We start from the raw sequence: 25,719 nt of genomic DNA on the forward strand, positions 1-25,719 counted from the left end.
AGAAGCCGAGTCGAACAAAAGACAAGATTCTGTTAACACAGTTCGTTCTATATCGGTCGAGGGGTGAAGGAAAAGCGATTTGAGTTACAGTAGTCGTTACAATAGACGTTCAGGAGGCGGCTCTCGAATCGGCCTCGGGGATTCGGGGCGCAAAACTGTCTAACAGCTCAGGCGCCGGTGGATGCCTGAAGGACACCGTGATAGGCTGATCGGCGGTTGTTCCAGGCACGCACCACACGCATCGTCGGCCATGACGCACCAAAAGGCATGGCGAAATAGGTCCCCACTTGTGCATTGGCTTGCCGTGCTCGCCCTCGTCTAAGGCCCCCCGTGAGCGCCGGTCCGTCTCTGCAGATAGTTCAAATTCGTGGGAGATGCTTTGGGAATGGAGTCCGAGGTACGGAGAACATAGCTAAATATTACACTGCATGATAGCACGGAGTACGGCGTAATCTGTATTATCTATCAATCCTCAGCACGTCTGACCTTGTACCAGCGTAGGCATGCACCTAGCATGGCCAGAACTAAAGATCGACTCTGAAACGGGGCTGTACGGGATTGGCTTGGCCACGGCAGCTTGTTCAAGCCCGTTCAAGCCTTCTCAACCTCGTGCACGCCGAGACCGCCTTTCCCGGCGGATGCGCCGACCTCGATCACCTCAACCTTGGCTTTGTCGCCCTCCATGACAACAGCAACCTCTTCCAAACTTGGCCCCTTCGTTTCCGGGTAGACGAAGAAGATTGTCGTGGTCTCGATCGCGAGCCATACCACATACACGAGGTAGTATTTCCACTCAATGTCTTCGAGGCCGATTGGGTTGACGAATTGGTTGAACGAGCTGCCGCCCCGGGAGAAGAATTGCGTGATGGCCACGCCCTTGCTTCGGTGGATGAAGGGGAATACCTCGCATATAAAGATATATGTCAAAGGCATCATCAAGTTATAGAAAGAATAGTAGATGAAGATAAGTGCGACAACCGCAATCGCCGCGTGGTGGTTGGTATGGTCTTTCGCGTAGGTGGCTGAGGCTGCCGTCCAGCACGCGAACATGACCGTCATGCCGATGTAAGATGTCAGATACTGGCGTCGTCGCGGAAGGATATGGGCAAGTAGTGCGCCGGTGATGCCAGTGATCAGGTTCCAGCACGACAGACCGAGATTGATCTCGTTTTGAGTTCGCTTCGCGGTGATGCCGACAGTCGCCAGAACTCTGCTGAGATAGTAGCTGACAAGGCCGTTTCCGGACCACTGGGAGAACAACCCTACGCAGGCCGCGATGAAGACACGACGTCGGTTGACGCGGGAGGTGACGAGCTCCTTCCACGGAGTTTTGGTTCCCTCGAGCTCCATGCGGATGGTTTCGCGGATCTGTTGGTATTCCGCTGCGACGAATGCATTCTCTCGATCACCCTCGGCATGGTACTTGATCAGGATCTCCAGCGCTTCCTCGTGGCGATCTCTTGATACCAAGAAACGCGGTGATTCGGGAATGAACCTGTGTATGTCAGAACGTGCGGCTTGTGGGAAGGGAAATTTGCCTACCAGATGAAGGTGAGCTGTAACGTCGAAGGCAGGAGCTGTAGGAGTGAGGGCAGGCGCCATGCCCAGTTGCTGTCCCAAGAGTACGTTCCGAGAGTGATACCTGCTGCCAGGATTGCACCTGCGTACCAGCTCTCATTGAACAGTCCGACAATGACAGATCGTTCTTTGGGATATGCCAGTTCGGCGATCAGCTGGGATGCTCCGCTGATCGCGTATACAATGCCCATTCCGAGAATTATCCTGGCAACAATGAACATAGCGACTAAGAGGGATCATCAGTATGAAGGAACGGTCCGGACGGGGCTTACATACTGTTGACTGATGCAGTTTGCAAGATGGCCCCAATAGTGATGATCACACTACCGACAATGATGCAAATCCTGCGGCCGAATCGGTCGTTGATATATGGCACCAATGGCACCGCACACGCCGCACCGATGGAAAAGGCTGCCGTCAAGACCCCAAGAAGAGCCCCGCTAGGACTGCCGAAATCTGCGAGCAGTCAATAAGCTGTAATATGTGAATCGTCTCTTCGACTTACAGTCTTGCCAGTGTTGAACGGCTTGGAGGCCATTGAGAACGCTCCCATCGTAGCCTGAAGTCATCTCGACACCGAGCCTAACCAAGATATGTCAGATCTGAAGAACGAGTTATAGCATTGGAGAATGGAGGAACATAAGATCCCTGGGTTGGCGTTTGGTTGAGCAAAGATATACTTACGCCGCAGGCACCAGGCACAAATACAACTGTCGGAGATTCTTCTTCTTGTACCATGGCACTGTATCTTGTTCAATCAGGTGGGCGATTTCAGACACCTTTGCGACATCTGTGGCGGCGACATCATGAGCCGCTATAGCCTTCGACATGTTTGCTGGAGTTGGTCGAGAGACCGGTGGACTTTTGGAGGAGGTCTTCGCACGAGTTGCAGATGGGACGACCAGGATATGTCTGCAATGGATTCGCAGGGACCTTTATGTAGAAATCCACGAAATTGGTCCCATACTGTCATCATGTGCCGAGCCCGAAGGCCCCATTACCATGTGGCAGCACCGCAGCCTTGCACGCCGGCCGTCCCCCCGCACAAAACCCCGGTATACTCCCCATGACGAGAGTTTGGTGTCCACCGGGTGCCCAGAAATGAATTTAGGCGAGAAAACTGATTGAGGCAGAAAGGGAATCGGTCCAAGACGGAGAACGGCCGTGGACACGGTAATCTCCAGGCACCTCATACTCATAGTGGAAAGGAGCAGTTTATGCTAACAGCCTCCGCGTGGATAAGAGCATCGCCAGAGTCGCTACTGCAGGCTGATATTGTATTGCTAAATCTATTTTCCGGCGGAGCTTGTGGCGATCGCGGCATAGTCGGACATGATCTTGTTCAGGCCGTCGCGCTGAACGCAGTTGTCAAAGCTGAAGCTCTTTGCCAATTCCTCCAAGGCGTCTTGGTCCTTGGCGCGAAACAGTTCGGCAAATTCTTGACAGAACGTCTCCGCAAGGAACGTCTGCAGGACTTGACGCTCAATATGCCTTGCAGTGTTCCAGGTGGACGGGTAGACGTCCTTAGCCGTAGGCGAGACGGAATCAATCCAGCTGACGAGCGGCTGGATGAGGTCTTCCACTTCTTTGGACGGATACTTTCCCCATGCGTCAAGCTGCAGGCGCTTCTTCTTCTCCAGGATTGGATCGATCAGCTTGTTCCAGGCCGAATCGGGAGCAGTGTAGACCATGCCTTGCAAACCGACATCCTTCCACAGCCAGATAGACCAGGGAATCTGGAATTTGTCGTAGATCCGTAGCTGCTCGCCTAACATGTTATAGCGTTTTTGGTTCACTTCCTCCGCATTCTCGTCCCATTTCGGGTTGGCATAGACCGGACCAAACTCGCCATTCCAAATTGCAGTGTTATGCTCTCTCTGGAACTCCGACTTGCGCAGAAACTGTCGCTCGAGTCTCTCCTTTTGCTCAGCGGTGCCTTCGTACGGCCGGCCGGTAGGAAAGCCCATCATGCTGTAGTCATGAAGGGCATAGACGCAATTCGGGAGGACAGTATCGAACCCTTTCCATTCTGCTGCAAACGTGTTTCCATCCAGCCACAAGATATGGTCCGGATCGATCGCCCTGATTGCCTTCTCAAATCGAGCATAGAAGGCAGGCAGACGGACATGTTTCGGGTCGCAGGGCTCGTTGATCGGGTTGTATCCAGCAATCCAGGGGTGACCCTTGTAACGCTTTGCAAGCTGCTCCCAAAGCCAGACGGTCCGATCCTGATGGTCCTTATAGTCCCAAAACGCGGCGTAACTCGTCGTGTTATCAGAGTGCCACCCTGGGCTCTGGCCTCCGGGGACGGTGTGCATATCCAAGATGGTGTAAATGCCTTCCTTTGCGCAAAGGTCGATTACACGGTCCAAATGCTTGAATCCGCTTTCCTTGAGCACTCGCGGATTCATGTCATCCTCAAAATGGCGGTAGTTGAAAGGGATGCGAATGCAATTCAGGCCCAATGACTTGAAGAACTTCGCATCAGTTTCCGTGAAGAAGTAGTAAAGCCACCGGTCAAAGAAGAAGTCGTATTTCTCCTGGCCCATGACCTCCAGCATCGCGGCGCGGATACTCGACTCATGGCCTGGGTAACCAACGATGAAGTTCTCCATGCTGTTCAACGTCAGCATATTCGCGTGCTGGGGCAGGAAATCGCATTACTTGAGCCATCCTCCTATTGCACAGCCTCGTAGGATGACCGGCTTGTCATCGTTGCCAACGACTTGGGTTCCTTTGACCTTCAGTATACCTGTCGCCATTCTTGACTGATTTCACCAAGTGTTTTTAGTGCACTCTCGCGGTTGCTTGTAACGTCCGATGATAGAGTTCGGATGACTTGGACAACTTGGCTGATACGGCCTTGCCATCAGCACATGCCTTACACGTTTTCTCCAAACGTCTGCAAGGCTTGGGGGCAGGAGTATTTAGCCTGAATTGGACCCGACCTCGAAGCGTCGAAGCCACTTGTGGAGCAGCAGGCTCTTGCACGCCTTGGCATTGCCTTCATTTTGGGTAAATCGGCACGCAAACCGGAGGATGAGGAATTGCATCGGCGTCGACTCGGGCTCGACTCGGCCTCGGAGAGTTGGTGTCAGAGAAGTCGAGTCAAACGAAGACGAGAGCGTTCAGAATGGGTGGAAATCTGAGGTGGACGCGACAATTGAATTTGTGCAACGATCAAGTAATACTCCCCCGTAGCCAAGACTACGGTAGGCATTCTTTAGCCCACCCGCTTTCTCTGCGTCGCCTCTCGCGCACTGCGCTGTCTGCCGTAGTCTGACGCAGCCACCACGGCTTCATCGGCTGTGAGCGCCCGAGATAAGCCAAGCGCCGTGACAGCCTCACGTTCGTCCTCGGGACCTCTTGTCCGATGCCTGTCCACTTGCCTATCTCGAGCCGTCTGTTACCTCGGACCCTGATCGCCTTTGGACATCCATCTGACCGCGTCCGCTCAGCCTCATCAGTTGGCATACAGAGACCCCGTGGCTGCCCATCATACGCAGGAGTGCGGCCGTACGTTTGGTCAGGCTGGTGCTCCCTGGCCTGTGTCCACGGTAGTCCGCGGCCGTGGGCGGATTAGGTCTCCGATCGCACTTGTACATCCCACTGTGGTAGGTAGGGAGCACAGCCGACCGGTCACAATGCATGATGGATAGTTCGAACTACAGGGTCGCTTATGCCAAATTTCCTAGCTGAATGACACTACAGACAATGTAGGCAAGCTAGGCGCCGACTGAAATTGGTATAAATGCGCACCGAGATAGCGTCAGAAGCAGGGAAATCAGAAGCGCTCTGTGCTTCACTGTTTGCGTTTGAAATGGTTCTGCAGGACAACAAGACATCCTAAGCACATACAAGGAATCCAGTCGGCAGGCATCTGCTTTCGACTCCTCTCTATACTAAGCTTTCAGCTCTGCCCACTGAGTTGACGACAGAATGCAATCTGCGGATGCCGCCGCCTATAATGGCAAGCCACCCTCATACGACTCATCCAGACGGTCGGCCTTGGCGTGCAATCGCTGCAGGGGACGCAAGACAAAGTGCTCTGGCTCCCCTCCTGATCCATGCCCGACGTGTAAGGATGCGGGGGCAGAATGTGTCTACACCGAGTCTGAAAGGAGAGTCTCTGTCCCAGAGAGGTAAGCCTAGGTTGGTCACCTCGCAAGGCCGGTATTGACAGCAGCAGTTATTTGCAGGACCTTCAGGCTCGAGCTCGAGCTGCCGATGAGTGTAGGTGTCTCTGTAGTTGCTCAATGCCATTGCTGTACTGCCCCCCACGAGCGGAATAAAGGTATTGACGTCCTCAGCAGTGAGATCAAGCAATACCAGTCTTGCGACGCCTAGCATTCTCGAAGAAGAACCGGCGAAAGATGATGACGACGACTGGTGGTACAAGGGCATGGAGACGCTCCTTTTGACCCGCTCAGGAGAGAGACGATACGTCGGCAAAGCGGCTGCAACGTACTTGGCTCAGAAGCTCAGCTCAACGCCCGAAACGAGTCTCGCTTGGGATGTGAACCCCATGTACAAGTCGTCTCTGAAGCGGCCAGCTTCTCTAACCTTGCCACAACTTCCGCCTTACGAGTTCGCCAGGCGACTTTTTTTTGCTCAGTACATCTATATCGGGACTATCTTCTCCTTTCTGCAGCCGCATGTCTTCGAATCACGCCTCCAGAAGGTCTATAGTAACACCCTGGATCTCGCCAAACAAGACGATTGTCTTGCTTTCTGCCAGGTACTGCTCATTTTTGCTTATGGACAGATGTACTCGGTCAATCAGTGGTCGGGAAGTGACGGACCGCCTGGATTCACTTTCTTCAAGCATGCTCTATGGCTTCTTCCTGACCTTTATCAGGAGGGCTCGGTCATGTTTGTCGAGGTCCTGGGACTGCTGGCACCATACATGCAGAACGTGAATCGCAAGGACGCAGCGTTCCAGTACATCGGCTTGGCATTGCGTATGGCGATTTCCCTCGGACTTCACCAAGAAGTGGACGACTCTGCTATGGATGTGGTGGAGAGGGAACATCGAAGGAGAGTATGGTGGTCTGTGTACAGCATGGACAGAATCATCTCCGTCAAATCCGGCAATCCCATATCCATCCACGATGAAGATATCGACGTGGCCTTGCCGAGCCCCATACCAGGCGTTGATCCAGATCTGTCCCCTCCGCGGGTGCTAGCTCATTATACACAAATGTCAAGGATCCTGGGACGGATCGGCAGCGAAATCTACCGAAAGAAGCTCAAGTCTGGTACCGGCCTGCTTGCTTCTATCCAAAGCATCATGAATGATTTGGCCAACTGGCTCAAAAGCGTCCCGGAGGAGTTGAGAATCGATTTCTCGGCATTGGATCGTCCAATATCGCGCGAGGCTGTATCGACGTTTCTTCACTACTACCAATGCATCAACATGACGGCTAGACCTTTACTCCTTTCCGTGAGTCAGCGAAGGCTGCAAGCACTCGCTACCGGGACGGCTCCTTCTGACTGGAGGGATGGACTTTCCCCGAACGTTGTTTCGGTCATCGACTCGGCGATCTCTGCAGCCTGTGCCAGTACTATGATTATGGCAGCCGCAGCTAAGCAGGGCCTGTATGGTAAGTGCCACGATCTTTGGAGAGGTCCATAAGCCTAATCGTTTGCAGCAACATACGGCTTTATGGACGGAGAGCATGCCTTCTCAGCCTCGCTTACGCTGGTCATGGTCAATGTCGCATTCCCTTACAACAGGAGAGATGCGAAGGCGATGGAAACAGCACTCTCCGTCCTCCGTGGTATGGCGGAGAAAGGAAACGAATACATCCAAAGAAGACTATCGCTTCTAACGAACCTTCGTGCAACCATTGGACGGAGATCGCCAGTGATGCAGCCACATCAGGCTGAGATGGTGGCGATTCCAGAAGACCAAGCACCGGAAGATCATGACTTCAATCTACCACAAAACTTGCCCTACATGGCGCCCTTACCGCACCAAGACCCCTTAATGGACTTGACCAATAACTTTTACCCTTTCCAGGATGTCTCTCTAGATTTCGAGGTCGACGATGATCCGAAGTTCTGGGAGGAAATTTACGGAGATATAGATATCGATATGGAGACAGGCTGGATCGAGAATGCTTTGCGGAACGAAGTACAGCAAGGTCAAGGGACGATTGGATAGGCATGACGGACTGGCATAGGAGGTTGATAGAGCCAAGCCTCGAGGGTCACCATTCGATCATTTGAAGCGTCTCAAGGCATCTATACATAACATCATCACGAGGATCTCTCAGGCAGAATATCCCAATCTCTGATATCTAGCACAATCATATGTCCCGGAGCGTGGCCTAGGACAGTGCCGTGCAACGCCGCTCGCCGAACTGCTTCCTGCGGAGTCACGCCACATCCCCAGAACACAGGGATGACATCCTCTCCGTTTGTGCTGACGTCTCTCAAAAGGAGGGCACCGTCAGACAGAACTGGACTATCACCAAATTCCGGCTGAGTGACATCCTTGATGCCGAGCCGAGTCACGGCATCCCAGCCCCAATCGATGGGCTCTCCATGAGTGGCGACATAGGGACGAGTGATGTCCCTTATCCGCTCAATGTCTTGTTCCCGGTACAGCCTCATGGAGACCACGTAGGTCGAATTCCTGAAAACGCCAGCTGGACACAGCGGGAGGCTCGTTCGATACATCGGAACGTTTCTTCCGTGAGCCGTATGTGGAGGAACCAGTCCTGCTGCAGCGAGTGCGGACTCAAAACTGAAGGAACACCCGATCAAGAAGCCGACGTGCTCTTCCGTCCATTCTGCCTCGATGCTCAAGCACTGAGATTTCGTGAGCACGCCACTCTCGTACACCATGTACCTTGGGAAATCGTGGCGAAGGTCCACGTTTTCGGCAATCTGTCTGCCAGTCACGCCGGCTACGTGTGACTTTAGTGCACTCCAGCTGCCAATGGCTTCGGATTCAGCGAGTAATGGACAGGGCACGGGATTTCTTTGGCAGAGAAGGCGAAAGTCGCCGGCGTATCGTGCCGGCATGGCGATGAGGTTCGCTTGCACGTACGTCGGTGCGGATCCGGAAGTTTGTCCAGTGAAGATGCCTGAGCGGGCTGCGAGGCGAATGCTTTCCCCGGTTTCTTCTGTCGCTGGCTGGGCCGCTCTGGGTTTGTTGAATGTCGCCTCGTTCATTGTGCCGTTCAATGCGATTGGAGCCATGTTGTCTGGTCAAGAGTCCGAAGGTCTGAGTAAGTACTTAGATATGATCTGTTCTAGGAGATTGCTTGCAACGTTCAAGACACAGCTCTTCACAACGTGACGTCGGTCGTTCATTCTTTGAAAGCAGCAGCTTAGATCTATACTCTGCCTCACGGGTTATGCGCCATCGCTCTTCTCCGGCTGTAGTCCGTGGCGGAGGTCAATTGCCAATGATCGACGACCACGCTAGGGAGGGCTTCCCGATCTGCTGCTCCAATGTCGGTATGATGTTCCTATCGTCCTGGCACATTCAGGCGGACGACCAGAGACATGTGGGACAAGGCAGAGCTCACCACACAAATTGTGGGTCCGTTACGGGCCGGACAGTTCAGCATGGACGAGGTTGCAACTTCTTACGTGCCTCATGTACGAGTGTCTGCAAAAGAAAGCAATGACAGACCAGCAAGCGAATGTGGTCATGAAAATGCGATGGTCAAATATAATTTGCCTGTGCACAATCGGCGTATTTATTGAACTAATTTTCTGAAAGGGTCTGCCCTGCCACTCGCGGCACATAAACCTCTGCCCCTCCCTCTGTTGGTCTGTAACTTTCGTCGCCTGATGGCCAATTCAAGACGTCGCGACAAGCTCTCCAGGGAGGAAGATTGGCCCCTTGTTGCTGAAGTTCTTGACATCGTCAAAGACGGGGCCCGCGTCCTCCGAACCCATTGCCGCGCGCAGTTGATCGGGGGTGTCGAATATCAAGGTCGCGCCAACGCTAAATTTGGGCTTCTGCCCGTCCGCTTCCTTGTACTGGAGCACTTCCCATCTCTTGAGACCGTGCTTGCCGAACCGCTCCATCACCAAGGGCATGTGTGTCTTGAGGTAGTAGCCCATGTCGAAGGTTGCATCGTCGTCGTTAGGGTAGAGGACTGTTGCGTGGAAAGGCATGTTGGTACGAAGATGTGGACTGTGGACTCGGTTGGGACAGGATTCTTGCGTCTAATTACTGGGCGAAGACGAGGAGCCTCGAGATTTTGATGCTAATGTCTTTTTAGAGAGGATGAATCTACTTACAACTCATCCAGCGTTAGGCCCGATCTTTATACCCCCCTCATCTGGCCAGCACCGGGATGTGCGGGGCACGACCAAACCCCGGCACGCCCCGGGCGAGGGGCTGCCTGTCAAGGGCTGGCTGAACGAAACGACCACTCAACGTACAGTAGCATTTCACGCGCCGAGGTAGTCAAGGATACAATGTGCAGAGTACGAGTACCGGTGGGCACCGCGTCGCTCGCCCTTTCGACGTCGTACTATGCCGGTAGAGATGAGCTGACTCCTGGGCGTCGAATCAGGGGGTCTGCCGCTTTTGACAGGACCTGAGTCAATCTTGCTGTCCAATCTGAATGTTTCCTCTCAAAAGTACGGTGTAAGCAGTTGTCTTCGTCTTGCCGGGAAATCACGCGGTGAACAGAAATAAGCCCTCTGACAGCTGTGCAAAAGCCGGTCTTTGCCTTAGCGTGGTCTGGCTCGGTGAGGAGGGAAGGAACGTCGAGGGTACGATAGTGTCCGAGTAGAGCAGCCGACTTTGTATTGCTTTGCAACCACTTTGCCAGTCGATAATAACACAAGCACGTAGGCGAAGGTCCGATTTGTCTACGAGGTCAACGAGAACGGTTGCTTAAAGGAGCAGGACGACGCGGAGCAGGCGTCGGCGCCGGGTTAGGCGGGACCTCGGGATGTCCGTAAAGCGGCACACTAAGCCATCACGCCAAGGCTGTGGCTCCTGTTGTGGCTGCTGTTGTGGCGGGCCTTATCGATAAGGCTTCAAAAGGATTCTCGACGGATTGGTGACTTGTAGAGAGGATCGAGGTCGTCAATTCAGGCCCTTCTTACCAGCATTTTCAGAGATATATTGATTGTCCGCGCCCAAGAATGGTCCGTGAACTATGAACTCTGGTCGCATGTGGACCGACTGACTCTTCCAGGCACCTCTACGCCAGCCACCTTCGCCTAATGCGCAACCCACAAAATTGATTCTCAAGAAATCCTCAAACCTGGGCTCGCAGAATGCTGCAGCTACGTCTGGCTCGCTCTTCCCCTCCTCGAAGAAGGACAAGCGTCGAATTAAGCACTCGCAACTCATAAACAAGGTTACGAAATCCAGTGAAAGGAACCCCAAGCGAAGAAGACCGAACAAGAAACTGGTCACAACACTCGATGCATTGGCGGACGCCCTGCCGCGAAGTGAAGAAACTGGCGACGACGTGGGTGGGACCAAGATTGTTACCACAGGGGAAAGACCGCAAGATCAAGTGAACATTATCAAGCGGAAGAGCATCAAATCTCGACCTGGAGCACTGAAGCGACGAGAGAATGTCGACAGAGGTGAGAGAGATAGGTTCGCCAAGAACATGGCGCAGCTAGCGAGTGCTACGTCCACTTCTGCGGCTACCGAGAAACGAGATAGCAAAGACAACGAGGAATCTTCCCCGAACACAGCTGCCATTCCATCGACGAGTGAGCGGTGGGCAGCTCTGAGAAGGTTTATCTCTCAGACCCTGGAGACGAAACCTGAGTTAAAAGCGCTGAAGACTTGAAGAGCCAGAGATTCTGTCTTTGCCACAACAAGCATTACCGGACCGCCTGCTTCAATATCCGGAGGACAGCGTTGGACTTCTCAACATTGGGCTTCGATGTGGGCAAAATCTCGTCTATGCAAGGTCACATCCAGAACAAACACGCCCCAGGACTTCTCATCCTAGGACTGCGTCAGCAGCCCCTTCTCGAGATCACCTCCATGGTGTTGCCAGTGGTTGACAACTAAGCCTGAGGTTGTTGGGAAGAGCTCAATCCCAACTCATTGAGGTTGACCTGCCACCTGATGTCAGTTCATTGTCGCGCCTACTGCCGTTCTCGAGCACATTGGAGCTAGAACTCCTGCTAGCTCGAGACGTTCATGCTACTACCATTTCAAAGGTCCTGAAACGGTCGCTGTATCAGATCTGGAGGAACAAGCCTGGCAGCACTGTCTTCAGGCTATCCTCTTGCCGCGGTGCTCCGCAGCTAGACTGCTGTAGCTGTCCACTCACAGCCAAACCACTAACGTGGTTTCCATGCTACACTTCGCTCTGCGCAGCCTGGGACACTTTGAAAATTCACTGCCGGAATACCGTCCGCTTCAGGCCTCCTATGACGCGAGCTGGTCGGGGTTAAACGGAGTTAAAAAGGGCCGACAATTCATCCGACACTTCATCACAAGATGTCTTAATGACGACCAATACTTAGCAATTTCTAGATTACTTCACCCTTGTACATGGACAAGACTCTTCGATAACCTCCTACAGCAACATGGCACCCACGGGCTGGCTTGACGTTCACACACATTTCTTTCCGCCTATGACAGATGAGCAAGCTGAAGAGATTGCCCACAATTTGCGGAAGGGAAACTTTATGGTCTCGGCACCCTCGCTACATTGGACAGCAGAGAAAGTCATCGAGTATAACAACAGTGCTGGAGTGCAAATGTCCTTGCTTAGTTACATTCCGACGCAGCACGAAAAGCTCCGAGCAGCAAACGACCTGGGTCATGAAATTGTAAAGAAATATCCCGATCGTTTTGGACAGCTGCTTTCTCTTCCTACCGATGACGCGGATGCTTGCCTCGAAGAGATCGGGAAGGCTTCACATTGGGACGTAAGACCTGATGGCTACTCCACAAGCACCGTGTACAACGGGGTACCTCTCAGCGATCCGAGGCTTGACAAGGTCTGGGAGCTTCTTGATCAGGAGAAGGCTGTGGTACACGTCCATCCGAATGCATATGCGCCTGGGACACATGGTAGACCCAGTCCACTCATCGAAGTAGCATTCGACACGGCGAGGATTGCCACCGACATGCTCTACAAGGGCGTCTTTCGACGGTTTGCAAATATCAACTTCATCTTTGGTCATTGCGGAGGGGCGCTTCCTGCTCTTTCTGGGCGGATCAATCTTCTGGGCACGGAATCATGGGTGCCGAACCCACTAAACCTGACTCGTGATGAGATTGAGGAGCAGCTATCCAGTCTATATGTCGACACAGCCGCAACCGCGAAGACAGGCTTGGCTCCTGCAGCCAACATGGTTGGAGTCAGCCATTGCGTGTACGGCTCGGACTGCGGTGTGCCTTGTTCAACTTCCAACACGATGAATGAGAATAAGGCGGATGTTGAGGCTTTTGAGAGGAAACATGGTCTTGAACCAGGCACTATTGCGAATAACACCTGGAACCTCTTTCCAGCGGCAGCAAAGCGAGCCGAGCGAGACGATCACCTTGCTGACAGGATTCCATGAGCCATTTGACCTGAATGCAATGACCGGGTTGACACTTAGCCTATCTTTGCCATAGAAGACATGAGTATGCTCGCCATGGCCCGAGTACTTGTGCCAACGCGCTAAGAGTCACACAATCAACTTCAGCTTTAGCAGATCCTTTTCCACGATCTCGTCCTTTCTCGACTCCAGCTCTTCCATATCCCAGGGAGCGTTGACGTATCTGCCAGCGAGCCTACATTAAGCACAGTTAGTCAGTCAGTCAATTGAGTCTTGAGTAGTACACGGGCCATTCGCCCGCTCGATTGTCGTTCCAGATCCGATACGCAGACTCACCATTCTCTCCTCTCCCTCGTGAGCCAAACGAGTGTATCAGCCGGCAAATCCGCCTCCGCCGTAAGTATATGATGCATCCACTCAGGCATGACGCTCGCGACGTCAGTCTTGACGCTTCCCGGATGGACAGCATACGCAATCAATCCCTGCTCGCCATACTCTCTCATCAGGAAGTCGTTGAATCTGATCTGCGCAGTCTTGCTGCCCTGATACGCACTGCAGCCGGGGCTAGTCACGCACGGTATATGCAAGCACGTCAGTCCATCTCGGGCCTGTTGTGGCTGGTACCGCAGAAAACCAAGCAACGAGACAAGTGCAGTGATTTAAGACTCACGCAGCACTGAATCCCCCCGCACTCGTAATCACCACCATGGTCTTGAGGCCCTTCTCGCTCTTCAAGACCAAAGGCAACGTCGCGCGACTCACGAGAAAGGTGCCCTTGAGATTGACCTCCCACGTGTCCCACCAGTCGTGGACGTCCGCGTCCGCCAAGGACCGCCACACCTCCATCCTCGACGCATTGTTGACGACAACATCTAGAAATCCGAACTCGCGCTCGACGGTGGCGATCGCGCGCTCCACGCCCGCCGCGTCAGTCGTGCTGATCTGGAGCTTGAGGATCTTGGGCCCTGGGTCCCCGTGGCCTGCTTGGCGCGCTGCGGCGGCTACCTCACTTGCTACGGCGTCGAGGTCCGAGCGGGCGAGGAGCGCGATGGCCGAGGCGCCGGATCGAGCGAACGAGAGGGCGGTCTGGCGGCCTATGCCTTTGGAAGAGCCTGTCACTAGGACTTTGAGGCCGGTGGGTGGGCCGCGGAGGGGGTCGATGAATGGGTAGCTCGTGTCGTGGGTTTGAGTGGTGAAGGTGAGTGCTGCGGGGTCGGTTGTGGGGGTCGGTCGAGGAGATGTGGGTGTAGAGGTTGACATGGATGTGGATACGGGGTGTAGGTCCATGTGTGGTGTAGTGTGGGTCAGGGTGAGGATGGACGTGGTCTGGCCCGATGTGGTGTACCTACCGATTCGATGGAGTTGCAGTCTCTACGAGTCCTTAATTAGTCCAGTACCTTAATGGCCGGCAGGGGGAGATTATTAGGGACCGACTCCGAGCGACCCTGGAATCCATGACCCAAGGCTCCGCGAGGCTGAGGAAATGACGTTGTGGAAATGGTCCGATTGTGCTTTACCTACCCAGGGTACATTTTTTGGAAATGGCCTCGTTAGAGGTAGCGACTTACTCCGTCTGCTATGTCTTGTATGTGATCCACCGTCGGGCCTGCCTGCGACTTGCTTCTCAGAAATGTATAGCACTCCAACACGCGGCGTGCTCGGTTGCTTGCCAGACGCGACACAGTAAGATATGATGACAATGCAATGGAGACGTTCGGTCGAATCGACACACAAGCTTCATACAAGCACCTTTCCCCTCTGCCTTAAATGCGATGGGTAAATTCAAGACATGGCTCCATCTCGCCTATTGATCCTCCATTCATGATCGCAGGATCCTTCTGCGCCGCCTCGCGCTAATCCAGCCCGGCTGAAGTGAGAGCAGCAGCGACGACCTGACCCCTCCGTCGTGCCTCCTCGTGTCTTATTCTGACTACGACCAGCAAGGCGAGTGGGCAAGTGAGCAAGGGATCTGGACCACATTCACCTATCTAAGATGACCCGTCAGCGTTATCGAGGAATTTCTCAGGCCTGCCGCCGGGTCGCGGTCAGTGACCATGCTCACTGGAGGCCTTGGTACAACTCACCAAGTATCATTGTTGACCAGTTGGTTGCAAGATACGCTGCATGCTGCACGAACTGTGCTTGCAGCGGCCCCATCAAGGAAATGGATATGGTGCGTCCGGCAGTGTTCAGGAGAGTCGGTCCCTCGGGCAGAAAACCATTCCCGAGCTGCCGCTGCTCCAATGGTTTATCATGTCAGTGGACGGCATACCAGCAAACGCTTCTCCAGTAATTGGTTCATCGTAAGGTGCAGCTGACATGGCGGCACGACAAGAAGAGGCCCGAAGAGCCGACTGATCCTCGATTACGTTGAACACTTGTCTCTGGACACGAAACACAACGGCAGGCAAGACACCGAGATATGGCCGCGCTCAGTCGGTTATAAGTAAGGACCTGTTGCTTACGTTCAGCGCCAGTGGAAGAGTCTTTCATGCGAATATATCCCGAACATCGTCAGAGCACACCATGTTCCTGCTCATCCTCGTCGTCTTCATTCTCGTGGTTCTATACTCACGTTCCGGACGGGGTTCCCAATGGCCAGATGGTCCTCGCGGCATCCCATTCATCGGCATTCTGCCCGACAAGAAACTGAAGCTATACGAACAGCTTGCTAACCTGGTGCCTCAATACGGCGACTTCTTTTCTCTGCAACAGGGCCTGTCCAAGGTGATTGTGTTGAGCAGCCCAGCTGCTGTCGACGAACTCATGGTCAAGCGTGGAGGGAAGTACGGCTCCCGCCCTACTCCATCAGCGCAAGCCAAGATCGTCGGCCAGGGCAGGCTGGTTGCGATGGAATATGGCGACGATTTCAGGGTACGCGCTGATTAGCACCCTGACCTGAGCTGACCTGGGCTAACGTTGTGGTCCGCCTCCAGAAACACCGCAAGCTCATGCACAATCTTCTCGGCATGCAGAATGCAAAGATCTTCCTGCCGTATCAGGAGTACGAGAGCCGTCAGACGCTGAAAAATCTGCTGGAAGGTCCGGACTCCTTCCTCACTGAGGTGGCCCGCTACTCGGCCAGCGTGACTTTCAGCCTGTTGTGAGTGTCTGGCCCATATTGTCGGATTATCACTCATCGTGCCTCGCTTCCCTCCAGGCTCGGCGCCCGGTTCGACAGCAACGATGCAAAGACACCGGAGGCGATACGGTGTATGTTTCAGGACATGTTCAACAGTGAGTCAATCTGAAGCTGACCTCAAATCCCGTACTTACAAATCCATCAAAAGAGCTGCGTCCAGGCTACTGGTTGGCGGACTGGATCCCCTTGCTGAACTACCTCCCCGACAGTCTTGCACCATGGCGAGCCGAAGCACGCCGGACGCACGAGACCATGATGGATTTCTGGTCCGTCCCCTTTGACGCCATCGTGGACCGCATGCAGAACGGAACCCCGCCCGACTGCTTCCTCACCCGCTTCCTGGCGAGCCCGGAGGCCGTCAACTTCTCCTTCGTCGAAAGACGCTCCATCCTAGCAACCATACTCACCGCGGGCTCGGAGACGACGGCCACCACGCTGCAATGGTTCTTCAAAGCCGCCGTGGTATATCCCGACTTCGTCAAGGCCGCGCGAGAAGAACTAGACCGGGTCGTCGGCCCGGCGCGTTTCCCGAGCTGGCAAGACCGCCCGAACCTGCCCTACATCGCAGCCATCCTGGATGAGCTCCATCGCTGGGCGTCCGTCGCCCCAGTGGCCGCCTTCCACGCCACCAGCGAAAGCGACAGCTACCGAGGCAAGACCATCCCTGCGGGCACCACCGTCATCAACAATGTCTATCATGTCCATCACACCGACGAATACTACGGCCACCACGAGCGGTTCATGCCCGAACGATACCTCTCAGAAAAAGACCCTAGGTACAGGCCATGCATGGCACACGCGCCCATCCACTATGGCTTCGGCGTCGGGAGGAGAGAATGCCCCGGCAAACATGTCGCCGATGCCTCGCTCTTCATCATCATCAGCCGCATGCTGTGGGCGTTCGATATCCAACAGGGCCCGCATCCGCCTCCCAGTGACGAAGTCGGTAAGTGAAAAGACTTCATTCCGAATGTGCAACACGCGGGTATGTACTGACTCTGACCTGCGTGCGTGCGTTCTAGTGGGCGGTTTTCCAGTCATCTTGCCGGCAAAGTTCGCGTGCAGCATCAGGCCCCGGAGCGCCAAGGTTGCGGAGATTATTCGTGCAGAAGCGGCCGTCCAGGATGCATCGGCGCAGCTGGAAGATGCGTCGCAGTACGAGGAGCAGCTTTTGGAGGTTCTGGAGCAGAAGCACCGAAGCGGGAAACGGTCTGCGGGCAAAGTAACCTCTTAGCATTGACGAGTAATTGTGCACGTCTGCGCAGTTGGTGGTGAGGGCTCTGACTAGCGTGTGTTGCGGGTATGGAAAAGTGACGGGACCGCATGTCTTACGGTCAAGATGGGCTCGATGGTCCAAGTAAGCTATGACAACCACGAATGCGCCGTGGGAGGTGGGATGTTCGCCAAAGGCCGGCAAGGACACTCTTACATACACTCTCGTGACCCTCAGGCCAGCTGCTGACACGGAGGTAAGACGACAGGGTCGACTGTCTGCGGTCAATCGTCATTCCGCAGGGTTGTGCTGCCTGAATTCGCGACTCTTTTGCTGACATTCGGGCCTCGGGGCCTCGCATCTATTCTACGTATTATGTAGGACGTAGCATGTATCCGTCAAGGCCGTTACGCGTCGGGAAGTAAGCACATACTTTGTCGGATCGGATCAAAACATCGCATGATATATTATCTATATCTATATAGACATACATACGTGGATACACTCTAGGTCAGTCCCTCGAGAGTCCCAAATACCCAGTTGGTGCACCCCATCTCATTGGAATAACCATCAACCCAACCAAGCAAGCAATTATGGCTCCTGTCTGGGAAGACATCGACGTATCTACTCTAGTGTCGCATCTAGGATCCATCTAACTTGCTCGCAGTCTCGGGCTCTCGAATCTCGCTTCTTCCAAAACTCATACATATATGCAACGGCCAAGAAGATAAGTGACAACCGCTCCGAACTATATTGACAAAAGCCAGAGAAGAGCCAAAGCACGCTCACGCATGGATCTACTCCCTACTCCTGCTTCTTCGGCGCAACACCCTCGCGCTCGGGACTTGCACTCCCACTCCCACTCTCGCTGCCGGGGCCGGACCCGGAGAAGGGCACGCCCTGGTGCACGCCATGGGGCACAAACCCGCCGAAGCTACCACCGCCGCGCTCAAAATCCTCCCACGGCGCATCGCTCAGGTACTTGAAGTCCAGGCCCTTCTGCTCGTCCTCCTCGTTGACGCGCAAATGGCAGCCGGGGATCTTGTTGATGATGAACAGTAAAATGCAGCTGACGACGAAGCTCCACGCCGCGCACGTCGTCGCCGCGGCGAGCTGGTAGCCGAGCTGGATCCAGTTGTGTTCCCACCAGCCGCCGGCGTAGGTCGTGCCGGAGACGCCGTCCAGGGCCGGAACCCAGCTGGCGGCGAAGAAGCCCGTGAGGATGTCCCCCACGAAGCCGCCGACGCCGTGGAGCGCGAAGATGTCGAGGCCCTCGTCAATCGAGATGAGGTATTTGTACTTGTTGGTGTAGAAGCAGCAGATGGACGTGAGGAGGCCGACGAGGGCGGCGACGTAGACGGGCACTGCGTGTGGGGAATGTGTTAGTCAGGCGTGGGTCCAACCTATGGCAAAGGCCCAAGGGATCTTTTAAAGCCGAACTCACCGAAACCGGCGGCAGGAGTGATTCCCACGAGCCCAGAAATGATGCCAGAGCAGAAGCCGATGATGCTGAACTTCTTGGTGTAGAAGTATTCGAGGAGGGTCCAGCCGATACCGCCTCCACAGGCGGCCAGGTTGGTGTTGATGACGACGTAGATGGATCGCATGGATAGGTTGGCCGTGCTGGCGCCTGGCAGACGGAGTCAGTACGGACAGCTGATTGATATCATGCCTTTGAACGGTAGTGGGGTTCGACGTGGTAAAAACTGACCGTTGAACGCAAACCAGCCGAACCAAATGAAACAGGTGCCAATGCCCACGAGGAATGGATTGTGCGGCTTGAAATGGATGATCTTCTGCCTCTCACCGGCAGAATGGTCGCTTAGCCTAGGACCGAGCATCAGGCTCCACGCCAGAGCACTGAAGCCGCTGGCGATGTGCACGGGACCCGAGCCAGCGAAATCATAGACGCCAAGCTGATATAGCCAGCCGTTGGGATTCCACTCAAAATACGCGAGGATGTAGTAGACGAACGTCGTCCAGCACAGAAGGAAAAGCATGGATGGCCAGAGGCGACCACGCTCAAGCATGGCACCCGCCAAGATCATGGCCGTCGCGGTGACGAACGTGAATCCGAAGCATGCGTACAGAAGGTCGGGAATGTCCGAGTTGGCGAGCGACGGCTGGGCGAGCACGTTGTGCAGACCCGCCAGGCTAACATTGCCGAGCATCGGGTTGGTCGTGTGCGATTGATACAGTGAGTACCCGTAGATCCAGAATTGAATGCCGCATGCAGAGGCGCAGAACAGAGATTGGAAGATCATGGTCAAGGCAGCTTTGCGGCGATGCATGCCTGCATAAAGGTAGCCACTGGGTGGCATGTTAGACAAACCGCGCGTGCAAATTGACGGTGTGGCGGCCTTACATGGCGGGCGTGATCTGCCAGCATAGGATTGTGCAGACAAGGATCCAACACAAGTCGCCCTGGATGCGTGGGAAGCACAAGGTTAGCAAGGAGAAACGTGTCGGCCGGCTGTCGTTCTTCGCTGCCACATACCTTGTCATATGGGGCGTTGAGGTCCTGCGTGATGGGGTTACCACCCTGTGGGTCGACACTGTACTCGGGCCATTCTGTGATGGGCACAGGCGCGTCTGCCATGGCGAGGCGTTGGGTTATCGAGCAGTATTCTAATTGCTGAAAGATGCCTTTTGGTGACAAAGGCAGCGGTGCCCAAGACCAAATAGCTAGAACAAGCAAGGAGAGGGGAGACAAGAGAAAGAAAAGACTCGACAGAAAGAAGATAGCCAGGAACCCTTGCCGCCTATTTACATGCAGCAGATCGGGAGTACCTACCTCTCCCTTGTCGGGTACCATTACGTCGGACCGTTCGCCAAGTGATAGACGGAGGTTTTAATCCCAGAGAGGCAACCAAACCCTGAAGCTGTGGTGTGAAGGTGGGAGGTCCCAACGACCACGGTACTGCGCGACACCAGGATAGCCATGGTGCTAGCACCCGCGGCGCATAATTGACGGTCGCATGGCGTGAACAGGCATGAAGAACGACGGTGGGGGACGTGGCTAGGTAGTAGGCTGAAGGTTCCTGGATTCCAATCCGTGCCGGGGCGGATAACAAGTCTGCCAGCAATCTGTTACCCATGACCGGGGACTAGCTTATCTCTATGTTTAGCTTGCAGAGCCACCTCGTGGCAGACAAGACCCGCAGGCGTTCTGCTGGGCTGGACTCCGACTTCCGACACAAACTGGTAGACAGGCGATTCCGCTGAGCAAGTGAAGGGTAAAATTGAAACGTGATGGGTTGACGAGGAAGGATTCCCTTATCTGTGGAGCCGCTCCAAGCTCTGGGCATGTTCCGCTCCCACGAGGCTGAGGCACAATCGAGGGTGGAACTGGGTGGAGCGTGGTGCAGGTGGCCTCGGCGGCATTCGCCCATGAGAGGTCCAAGCCTTGGCCTGAACCTTGGCATCGGCAGCGTACCGGATGGATCTTATCGGGCTTGCGTGGCAGGTAGGACAGACCCTCCCACAGGAGCGTGTGTAAGGAGTATGTACTGGATATCCGGTGCGAGGCTGAAGAAGAGACGCTGCTGCATCTGACATCGGCATAAATTGGGCCGTCAAATATCATGTCGCCATTCACTCGGGCCTCATCACAGGACAGGACTGTCAGTATACTATGAGGAAAACCACCACAGGATATAGAGACTTTGACGGCGTTAGATGTACGGAGGAGAAGGGGGAGAGCTCGCGGAGCGGCCCTTGTGTAGGGTCCAAGAGTCGCGGCTGCCGATAGAATACCTCGGGTTCGGTGGTGGGAAAGACGCGGGAAGAGACTACTTGTATTCTTCTTTCTGCCGGAGGTGTCCTTCTGCATGGAGTGGCGTGCCATGGTCATGTTCTTGACGGTGTAGCCATCAATGGTGGAATTCCTCAGAGTAATTAAGCAACAGAGGAACAGTCGTTGCGTGGAAGATGTGAGCAACGGTGGTTTCTAATTCAGGGTCCTGTGGTAGAGGACTGGAGCATGATGTCGAGGTTCAATTGTCCCAATGCCATCGTGAGGGAACTCGTTGTATGTCATTTCGGTTCGTGTCATACATCACGGTGCCGCCATCAAAATAAACTTCTCCTGACTCCTTCCCCATGTTGGAGTGTCAATGACCATGATGCTTCCCAGACCAGCCGCGAATCCCGCATTCCATCATCCGGTCGATCGCCGAGGACAGTGGATGCCTGACACGCTGAGCTAGCAGTGCTCGAGGCCAGCCGCGTCTCATAACAGGCTCTGTTCAGCAGCGTGATCTCGTAGTCGAAAATCAGGGCCATGAATAAATGGACAGAAATGGGATTTGGAGTCATTTACTCCGCCGTATGTTTAGGCAGTGTTCGGTTCACGTATAGGGTCTTGTTGCGCAATTTCGTTTGACCATGACCTTGAGCCCACGTGAAATGCCGGTTTTTGCGTGACGGGCAACACATGCAACCCATCCTTGTGCGGCGACTTCTCCTGAAGATTGAAATGGAAGTGCCGCGAGAATGTTGGATCAGTCATATCAAAAGCCGCTTCTCCTCGCATTAGCTGGAGCGGTCGCGCTGACTGCGGCCCTCTACACGTACCAGCAATATGCGAACCAGCCGACAAGCACCTCCCTCCACCGAAGCAATGCCATCCGCCGTCCTAGAAGGAGAAGCAGTTGGCGCAGTGATTACCAGCCAATCCTTGACTATGATCCTATCGATGAAGCCATCAAACATTTACATCACCGAAACGAAGCCAGGCAGGGTTACGGACAATATAACAATCCTTTCTTCTTTCCGTCGATTGAACCCACCGAGTTGACCTTGATCCCCTGCAACCTCACCTCCATATACGTATTCCTGGTGGAATGTTGCGAGCACAGTCTATCGGGCATGCAGCAAGAATGCCTCCTCTTCCACATCCATGCCATGTTCGTCCAGAACTTCGTCAAGGAAGAGTTCCCTGAAGGTTTCGTGTTCGGAGAGGATGCTTCAATATTGGCCAGGGCTCTGGAGAATCTTGGAGTCAAACCTGAGATTGTCTATGTCGTGGCGAAAGCCTTTGACCAAGCACAAGTTGCCTTCAAAACCAAGCACGATCCGTTCAGCGTCGCTGAGCATAGTCCCAGAGTCAACCCGACCGAGATCGATGGCGCCGTGGAGACCATCGGCATAGCAGCCCGTGATGTCCTGCAGGCGTTGGCTGACGCGAACGACAACAGCGACGACGACTCTGATAGTGAGATCTCGTTTGGTAACCATGAGGAAGATCCTGGAGGAAGCCAGAACATGCTGGATCTTCTCTATCACATTGCTGGCGAGCAGGCACGCCGGGAAGGCTACATACACCGTGGCGTTGAGTGCAATAGCTGTGGAGTTCACCCTATAGCAGGCATCCGTTACCACTGCGCAAACTGTTTCGACTTCGATCTCTGCGAGAGCTGCGAGGCTAGCTCTTCGCACGTGAAAAGCCACGTTTTCTACAAGATTCGGATCCCGGCTCCTTCGAGAGGAAATGTGAAGCAGGTCACTCCGAAATGGTACCCAGGAAACCCGGATGCGTTTGCCACGTCGTTACCGTCAAGCGCGTCGAAGCCGCTGTTGGAAAAGACCGGCATGGAACGCACAGAGATGGATGCGCTCTACGAGCAGTTCAAATGCGTTGCAAGTCAGTATTGTACGACCGATCCTACTGGCCTCGGAGTTGCCATTGATCGCAAGGACTTCGACGCGTACTTCATCTCTTCGAATGGTGACCGGGGCTCTCCAGCAAATCTGATCTACGACAGGATTTTTGCGTTCTATGATACGAATAGGGATGGCCTCATTACCTTTGACGAATACATCCGCGGCCTCTCTCGCCTGCAAGACAAGGGCCGATATGCCAGACTGATGCGTATTTTTGAAGGGTACGATCTGGACGGAGACGGATACGTGGACCGCAAAGATTTTCTTCGCATGCTGCGTGCATATTACGCGTTGAGCAAGGAGCTGAGCCGCGAAATGATCAACACCCAAGGTGATTTTGGCTTCAATGAGGAAGAGCTCCGTGAGGTCGCTCAGGGCAGCCAGCCGATCAGCGCCGTTTTCGGCGGGGGTCATCTGCACGGCCACGAGTCAAGGACAGGGCAGGATAAAGAACGTCAACCCAATGGAGATCTTCAACCCGTCAACGATTCGGCAGGTGTACTGCAGAATGATACCGATATGCGGGGGGATCGTGCTCGGGCTATTGGAAACGCCGCACTTGGCGATCGCAGTCGAGCTCACCCTTTCAGATCGTTTAGAAGAGAGGCTCCCGAGGATGAAGCCGTCATGATGGTGCCGAACTACGGTGACTATACAGGCTCCGGCATGGAGCAAGATGAGGTACCCGAAGAAGAAATGACTGGTCCCGATGCACCTCTCCAAACCTATCCTTGGCCCCCGCTTTTGCCCCCTACGCCCGATGATATCACCAATGCACTGGGACACCAAGTGCCCCTGGAGGATATAACAGACCCGGTCGATAGGACAAGAGTGCTCTACGCCCAGTCACAGCGTCTTGATGCTGCAGCAGACCACGTCGAGGAAGCCGCACGGGCACATGCGGTCGAAGAAAGATGGCGGCGACGCCGATTTTATCTCGACGACGAAGAAGGAATGACAAAACCTCCAGGGTACACTGAGCCGGATAGTTCAGAGGAAGAGGATGATCCAACGGCGGCCAAGAAACACAGACGGAACGGCGCAAGCCCGAGAAGAGCATCCATGGCGTCGCGGTCTTCGTCGAAAGTCCGTTTCGACGATAGTGCTATCGACACGGACTATGAGACGCGTTCCAACGCTTCGTCCCGAAGTATACCGGTGAATGAGAGATGGGGCGGATATGAGCTCAGCCAGGCTGAAGCAGATATCGGCAAGGACATCCTTTACCAGGCTGTCCAACAAGGCTTCAACCAGCTTCTGGATGCCTTGTTCAAGGACAAGGAGGACGAGTACATGGCGGCACAGGAGACACGCAACGATCGTCGTCTTGCTAGAAAGGAAATAAACCAGTTTGGCCGAATCCTCGATCTCAACAAAGATAGGGACGATCCGCTGCAAGCAGCGGAGCTTGAGGCCCTGAGGCGGAAAAATGACAAGGAAGAAGCGCGGCATATGGCTATTGGCAATACAGATCACCTTCGAAACCCTATTGCCATGATGCTGGCAGAGGAAGGTTTGGCGGAAGAAGGTCTTGAAGAACCTCATGAATTTACAGGTGGCTCCCTCGATCAACCGCGCGAGGCAGTATCCGCGACTCTCCCGATGCAAGACGTTGCGGAAGAGGAGGTATACCGCGACCCTACGCTGCCACAGTTTCGACCCGACGAAGCGGCACTTGTCACTGCCACTCCGAGCTCAACGGAGGATTCCAAGTACGAAGAGCATCCGCACACTCCGCTTGAAAGCCCCAGTGGAGCTGAAGATGATGGACCAGGACCAGCGATCTCAACTCGGCCCCGCACGCAAACTGGATCTGGAAAGCCACCCGAGCGAACCAGTCTGCTCGGGGGTAATCTCGTCGAAGCACGAGATTTGTACTATCTGTGGCAGAAACACGACCTGATTGACGCGGAAGCGAATCGCCGCGGTGGAGGTGGCAAGCTCAGCTTCTCGGAGTTTCGACGCAAGATGGTGCCGGAGTGTGAAGTGAGCAAGGCCTTGGGTGACAAGAACAAGGGGAAAGAGGCCAAGGAGCCGGAGACGTGGGAGAGCAGTGCTGACATGGGCAACCTGGCGTTCGTGGGCACTTGGTTGGAGATGGCCAGTTTTTAGTGAAGCGACCACTCCGACCATCTGAGAGCACGAGCGGCTTTGGCCTGGCTTCAGTTCGGACTTGTACTACTATTCAAGGCATGAGGTTATGACACGACACAGCATGATACCCGGTTCAGGAAAAGGCGCTTAGTAATGGCCAATAGGTTGTACAACTAGACGGCACGGATATATCACTGCAAGGCTGTGGGAGGTTGTTCTGTCCACTGTGAACTTTCAAACATCACGTCTTGTCTCTATGGAGTAATCCGGCTGTTGATAAGATCATCGGCTTCTCTTCGGCTAAACCTCCACTCCTCGGTTAAGTTGCCACGCCTCGGCTGAGTTGCCCGACTGGAGTATTTTCACCAACAGCGCATATACTGTACGTCAAACTGCAACTCACTGTATGAGGCATGAGTGACAGAATCCCAATCAATGACCTCTCCGTGCCTCTTCAATCCCATTGCGCGCCGTAACTGAGTCAACGCCATGTATCTCGCGCCGCTCTGGGCATAGTACAGACGCA

At 54.4% G+C, this 25,719-nt stretch overlaps 12 protein-coding genes across 12 annotated transcripts; 5 read left to right on the plus strand and 7 right to left on the minus strand.

Moving 5' to 3' along the window:
* Positions 1-591: 591 nt before the first annotated feature.
* A1O7_01425 (uncharacterized protein) lies at positions 592-2,408 on the minus strand (the record flags this gene model as incomplete). Its single annotated transcript, XM_007755462.1, has 5 exons — positions 592-1,495; positions 1,543-1,804; positions 1,855-2,034; positions 2,084-2,160; positions 2,263-2,408. The coding sequence occupies 5 exons, from the start codon at positions 2,406-2,408 to the stop codon at positions 592-594; spliced, it is 1,569 nt and encodes a 522-aa protein (XP_007753652.1).
* A 459-nt stretch (positions 2,409-2,867) lies between these two features.
* Positions 2,868-4,340, minus strand: A1O7_01426 (murein transglycosylase; the record flags this gene model as incomplete). Its single annotated transcript, XM_007755463.1, has 2 exons — positions 2,868-4,194; positions 4,243-4,340. 2 exons carry the CDS (start codon positions 4,338-4,340, stop codon positions 2,868-2,870), a joined length of 1,425 nt encoding a protein of 474 aa, XP_007753653.1.
* Positions 4,341-5,980: 1,640 nt separating this feature from the next.
* Positions 5,981-7,744, plus strand: A1O7_01427 (uncharacterized protein; the record flags this gene model as incomplete). Its single annotated transcript, XM_007755464.1, has 2 exons — positions 5,981-7,181; positions 7,230-7,744. 2 exons carry the CDS (start codon positions 5,981-5,983, stop codon positions 7,742-7,744), a joined length of 1,716 nt encoding a protein of 571 aa, XP_007753654.1.
* Positions 7,745-7,839: 95 nt separating this feature from the next.
* On the minus strand, positions 7,840-8,787 carry A1O7_01428 (uncharacterized protein; the record flags this gene model as incomplete). Its single annotated transcript, XM_007755465.1, has 1 exon — positions 7,840-8,787. The coding sequence occupies one exon, from the start codon at positions 8,785-8,787 to the stop codon at positions 7,840-7,842; it is 948 nt and encodes a 315-aa protein (XP_007753655.1).
* A 609-nt stretch (positions 8,788-9,396) lies between these two features.
* A1O7_01429 (uncharacterized protein) lies at positions 9,397-9,717 on the minus strand (the record flags this gene model as incomplete). Its single annotated transcript, XM_007755466.1, has 1 exon — positions 9,397-9,717. The coding sequence occupies one exon, from the start codon at positions 9,715-9,717 to the stop codon at positions 9,397-9,399; it is 321 nt and encodes a 106-aa protein (XP_007753656.1).
* Positions 9,718-10,701: 984 nt separating this feature from the next.
* On the plus strand, positions 10,702-11,366 carry A1O7_01430 (uncharacterized protein; the record flags this gene model as incomplete). The annotated part of the gene is made up of 2 exons (XM_007755467.1): positions 10,702-10,704; positions 10,755-11,366. 2 exons carry the CDS (start codon positions 10,702-10,704, stop codon positions 11,364-11,366), a joined length of 615 nt encoding a protein of 204 aa, XP_007753657.1.
* A 751-nt stretch (positions 11,367-12,117) lies between these two features.
* On the plus strand, positions 12,118-13,101 carry A1O7_01431 (uncharacterized protein; the record flags this gene model as incomplete). Its single annotated transcript, XM_007755468.1, has 1 exon — positions 12,118-13,101. The coding sequence occupies one exon, from the start codon at positions 12,118-12,120 to the stop codon at positions 13,099-13,101; it is 984 nt and encodes a 327-aa protein (XP_007753658.1).
* Positions 13,102-13,209: 108 nt separating this feature from the next.
* Positions 13,210-14,340, minus strand: A1O7_01432 (uncharacterized protein; the record flags this gene model as incomplete). Its single annotated transcript, XM_007755469.1, has 3 exons — positions 13,210-13,315; positions 13,417-13,644; positions 13,751-14,340. 3 exons carry the CDS (start codon positions 14,338-14,340, stop codon positions 13,210-13,212), a joined length of 924 nt encoding a protein of 307 aa, XP_007753659.1.
* A 1,266-nt stretch (positions 14,341-15,606) lies between these two features.
* On the plus strand, positions 15,607-17,456 carry A1O7_01433 (uncharacterized protein; the record flags this gene model as incomplete). Its single annotated transcript, XM_007755470.1, has 5 exons — positions 15,607-15,954; positions 16,017-16,183; positions 16,241-16,317; positions 16,371-17,168; positions 17,245-17,456. The coding sequence occupies 5 exons, from the start codon at positions 15,607-15,609 to the stop codon at positions 17,454-17,456; spliced, it is 1,602 nt and encodes a 533-aa protein (XP_007753660.1).
* Positions 17,457-18,239: 783 nt separating this feature from the next.
* Positions 18,240-19,756, minus strand: A1O7_01434 (uncharacterized protein; the record flags this gene model as incomplete). The annotated part of the gene is made up of 3 exons (XM_007755471.1): positions 18,240-18,799; positions 18,880-19,065; positions 19,147-19,756. The coding sequence occupies 3 exons, from the start codon at positions 19,754-19,756 to the stop codon at positions 18,240-18,242; spliced, it is 1,356 nt and encodes a 451-aa protein (XP_007753661.1).
* Positions 19,757-19,796: 40 nt separating this feature from the next.
* On the minus strand, positions 19,797-20,034 carry A1O7_01435 (uncharacterized protein; the record flags this gene model as incomplete). Its single annotated transcript, XM_007755472.1, has 2 exons — positions 19,797-19,859; positions 19,933-20,034. The coding sequence occupies 2 exons, from the start codon at positions 20,032-20,034 to the stop codon at positions 19,797-19,799; spliced, it is 165 nt and encodes a 54-aa protein (XP_007753662.1).
* Positions 20,035-22,340: 2,306 nt separating this feature from the next.
* A1O7_01436 (uncharacterized protein) lies at positions 22,341-25,211 on the plus strand (the record flags this gene model as incomplete). Its single annotated transcript, XM_007755473.1, has 1 exon — positions 22,341-25,211. The coding sequence occupies one exon, from the start codon at positions 22,341-22,343 to the stop codon at positions 25,209-25,211; it is 2,871 nt and encodes a 956-aa protein (XP_007753663.1).
* Between the last annotated feature and the right edge of the window lie 508 nt (positions 25,212-25,719).

The sequence above is a fragment of the Cladophialophora yegresii genome, assembly GCF_000585515.1.
Source record: "Cladophialophora yegresii CBS 114405 chromosome Unknown aczIN-supercont1.1, whole genome shotgun sequence".
Lineage (NCBI taxonomy): Eukaryota > Fungi > Ascomycota > Eurotiomycetes > Chaetothyriales > Herpotrichiellaceae > Cladophialophora > Cladophialophora yegresii.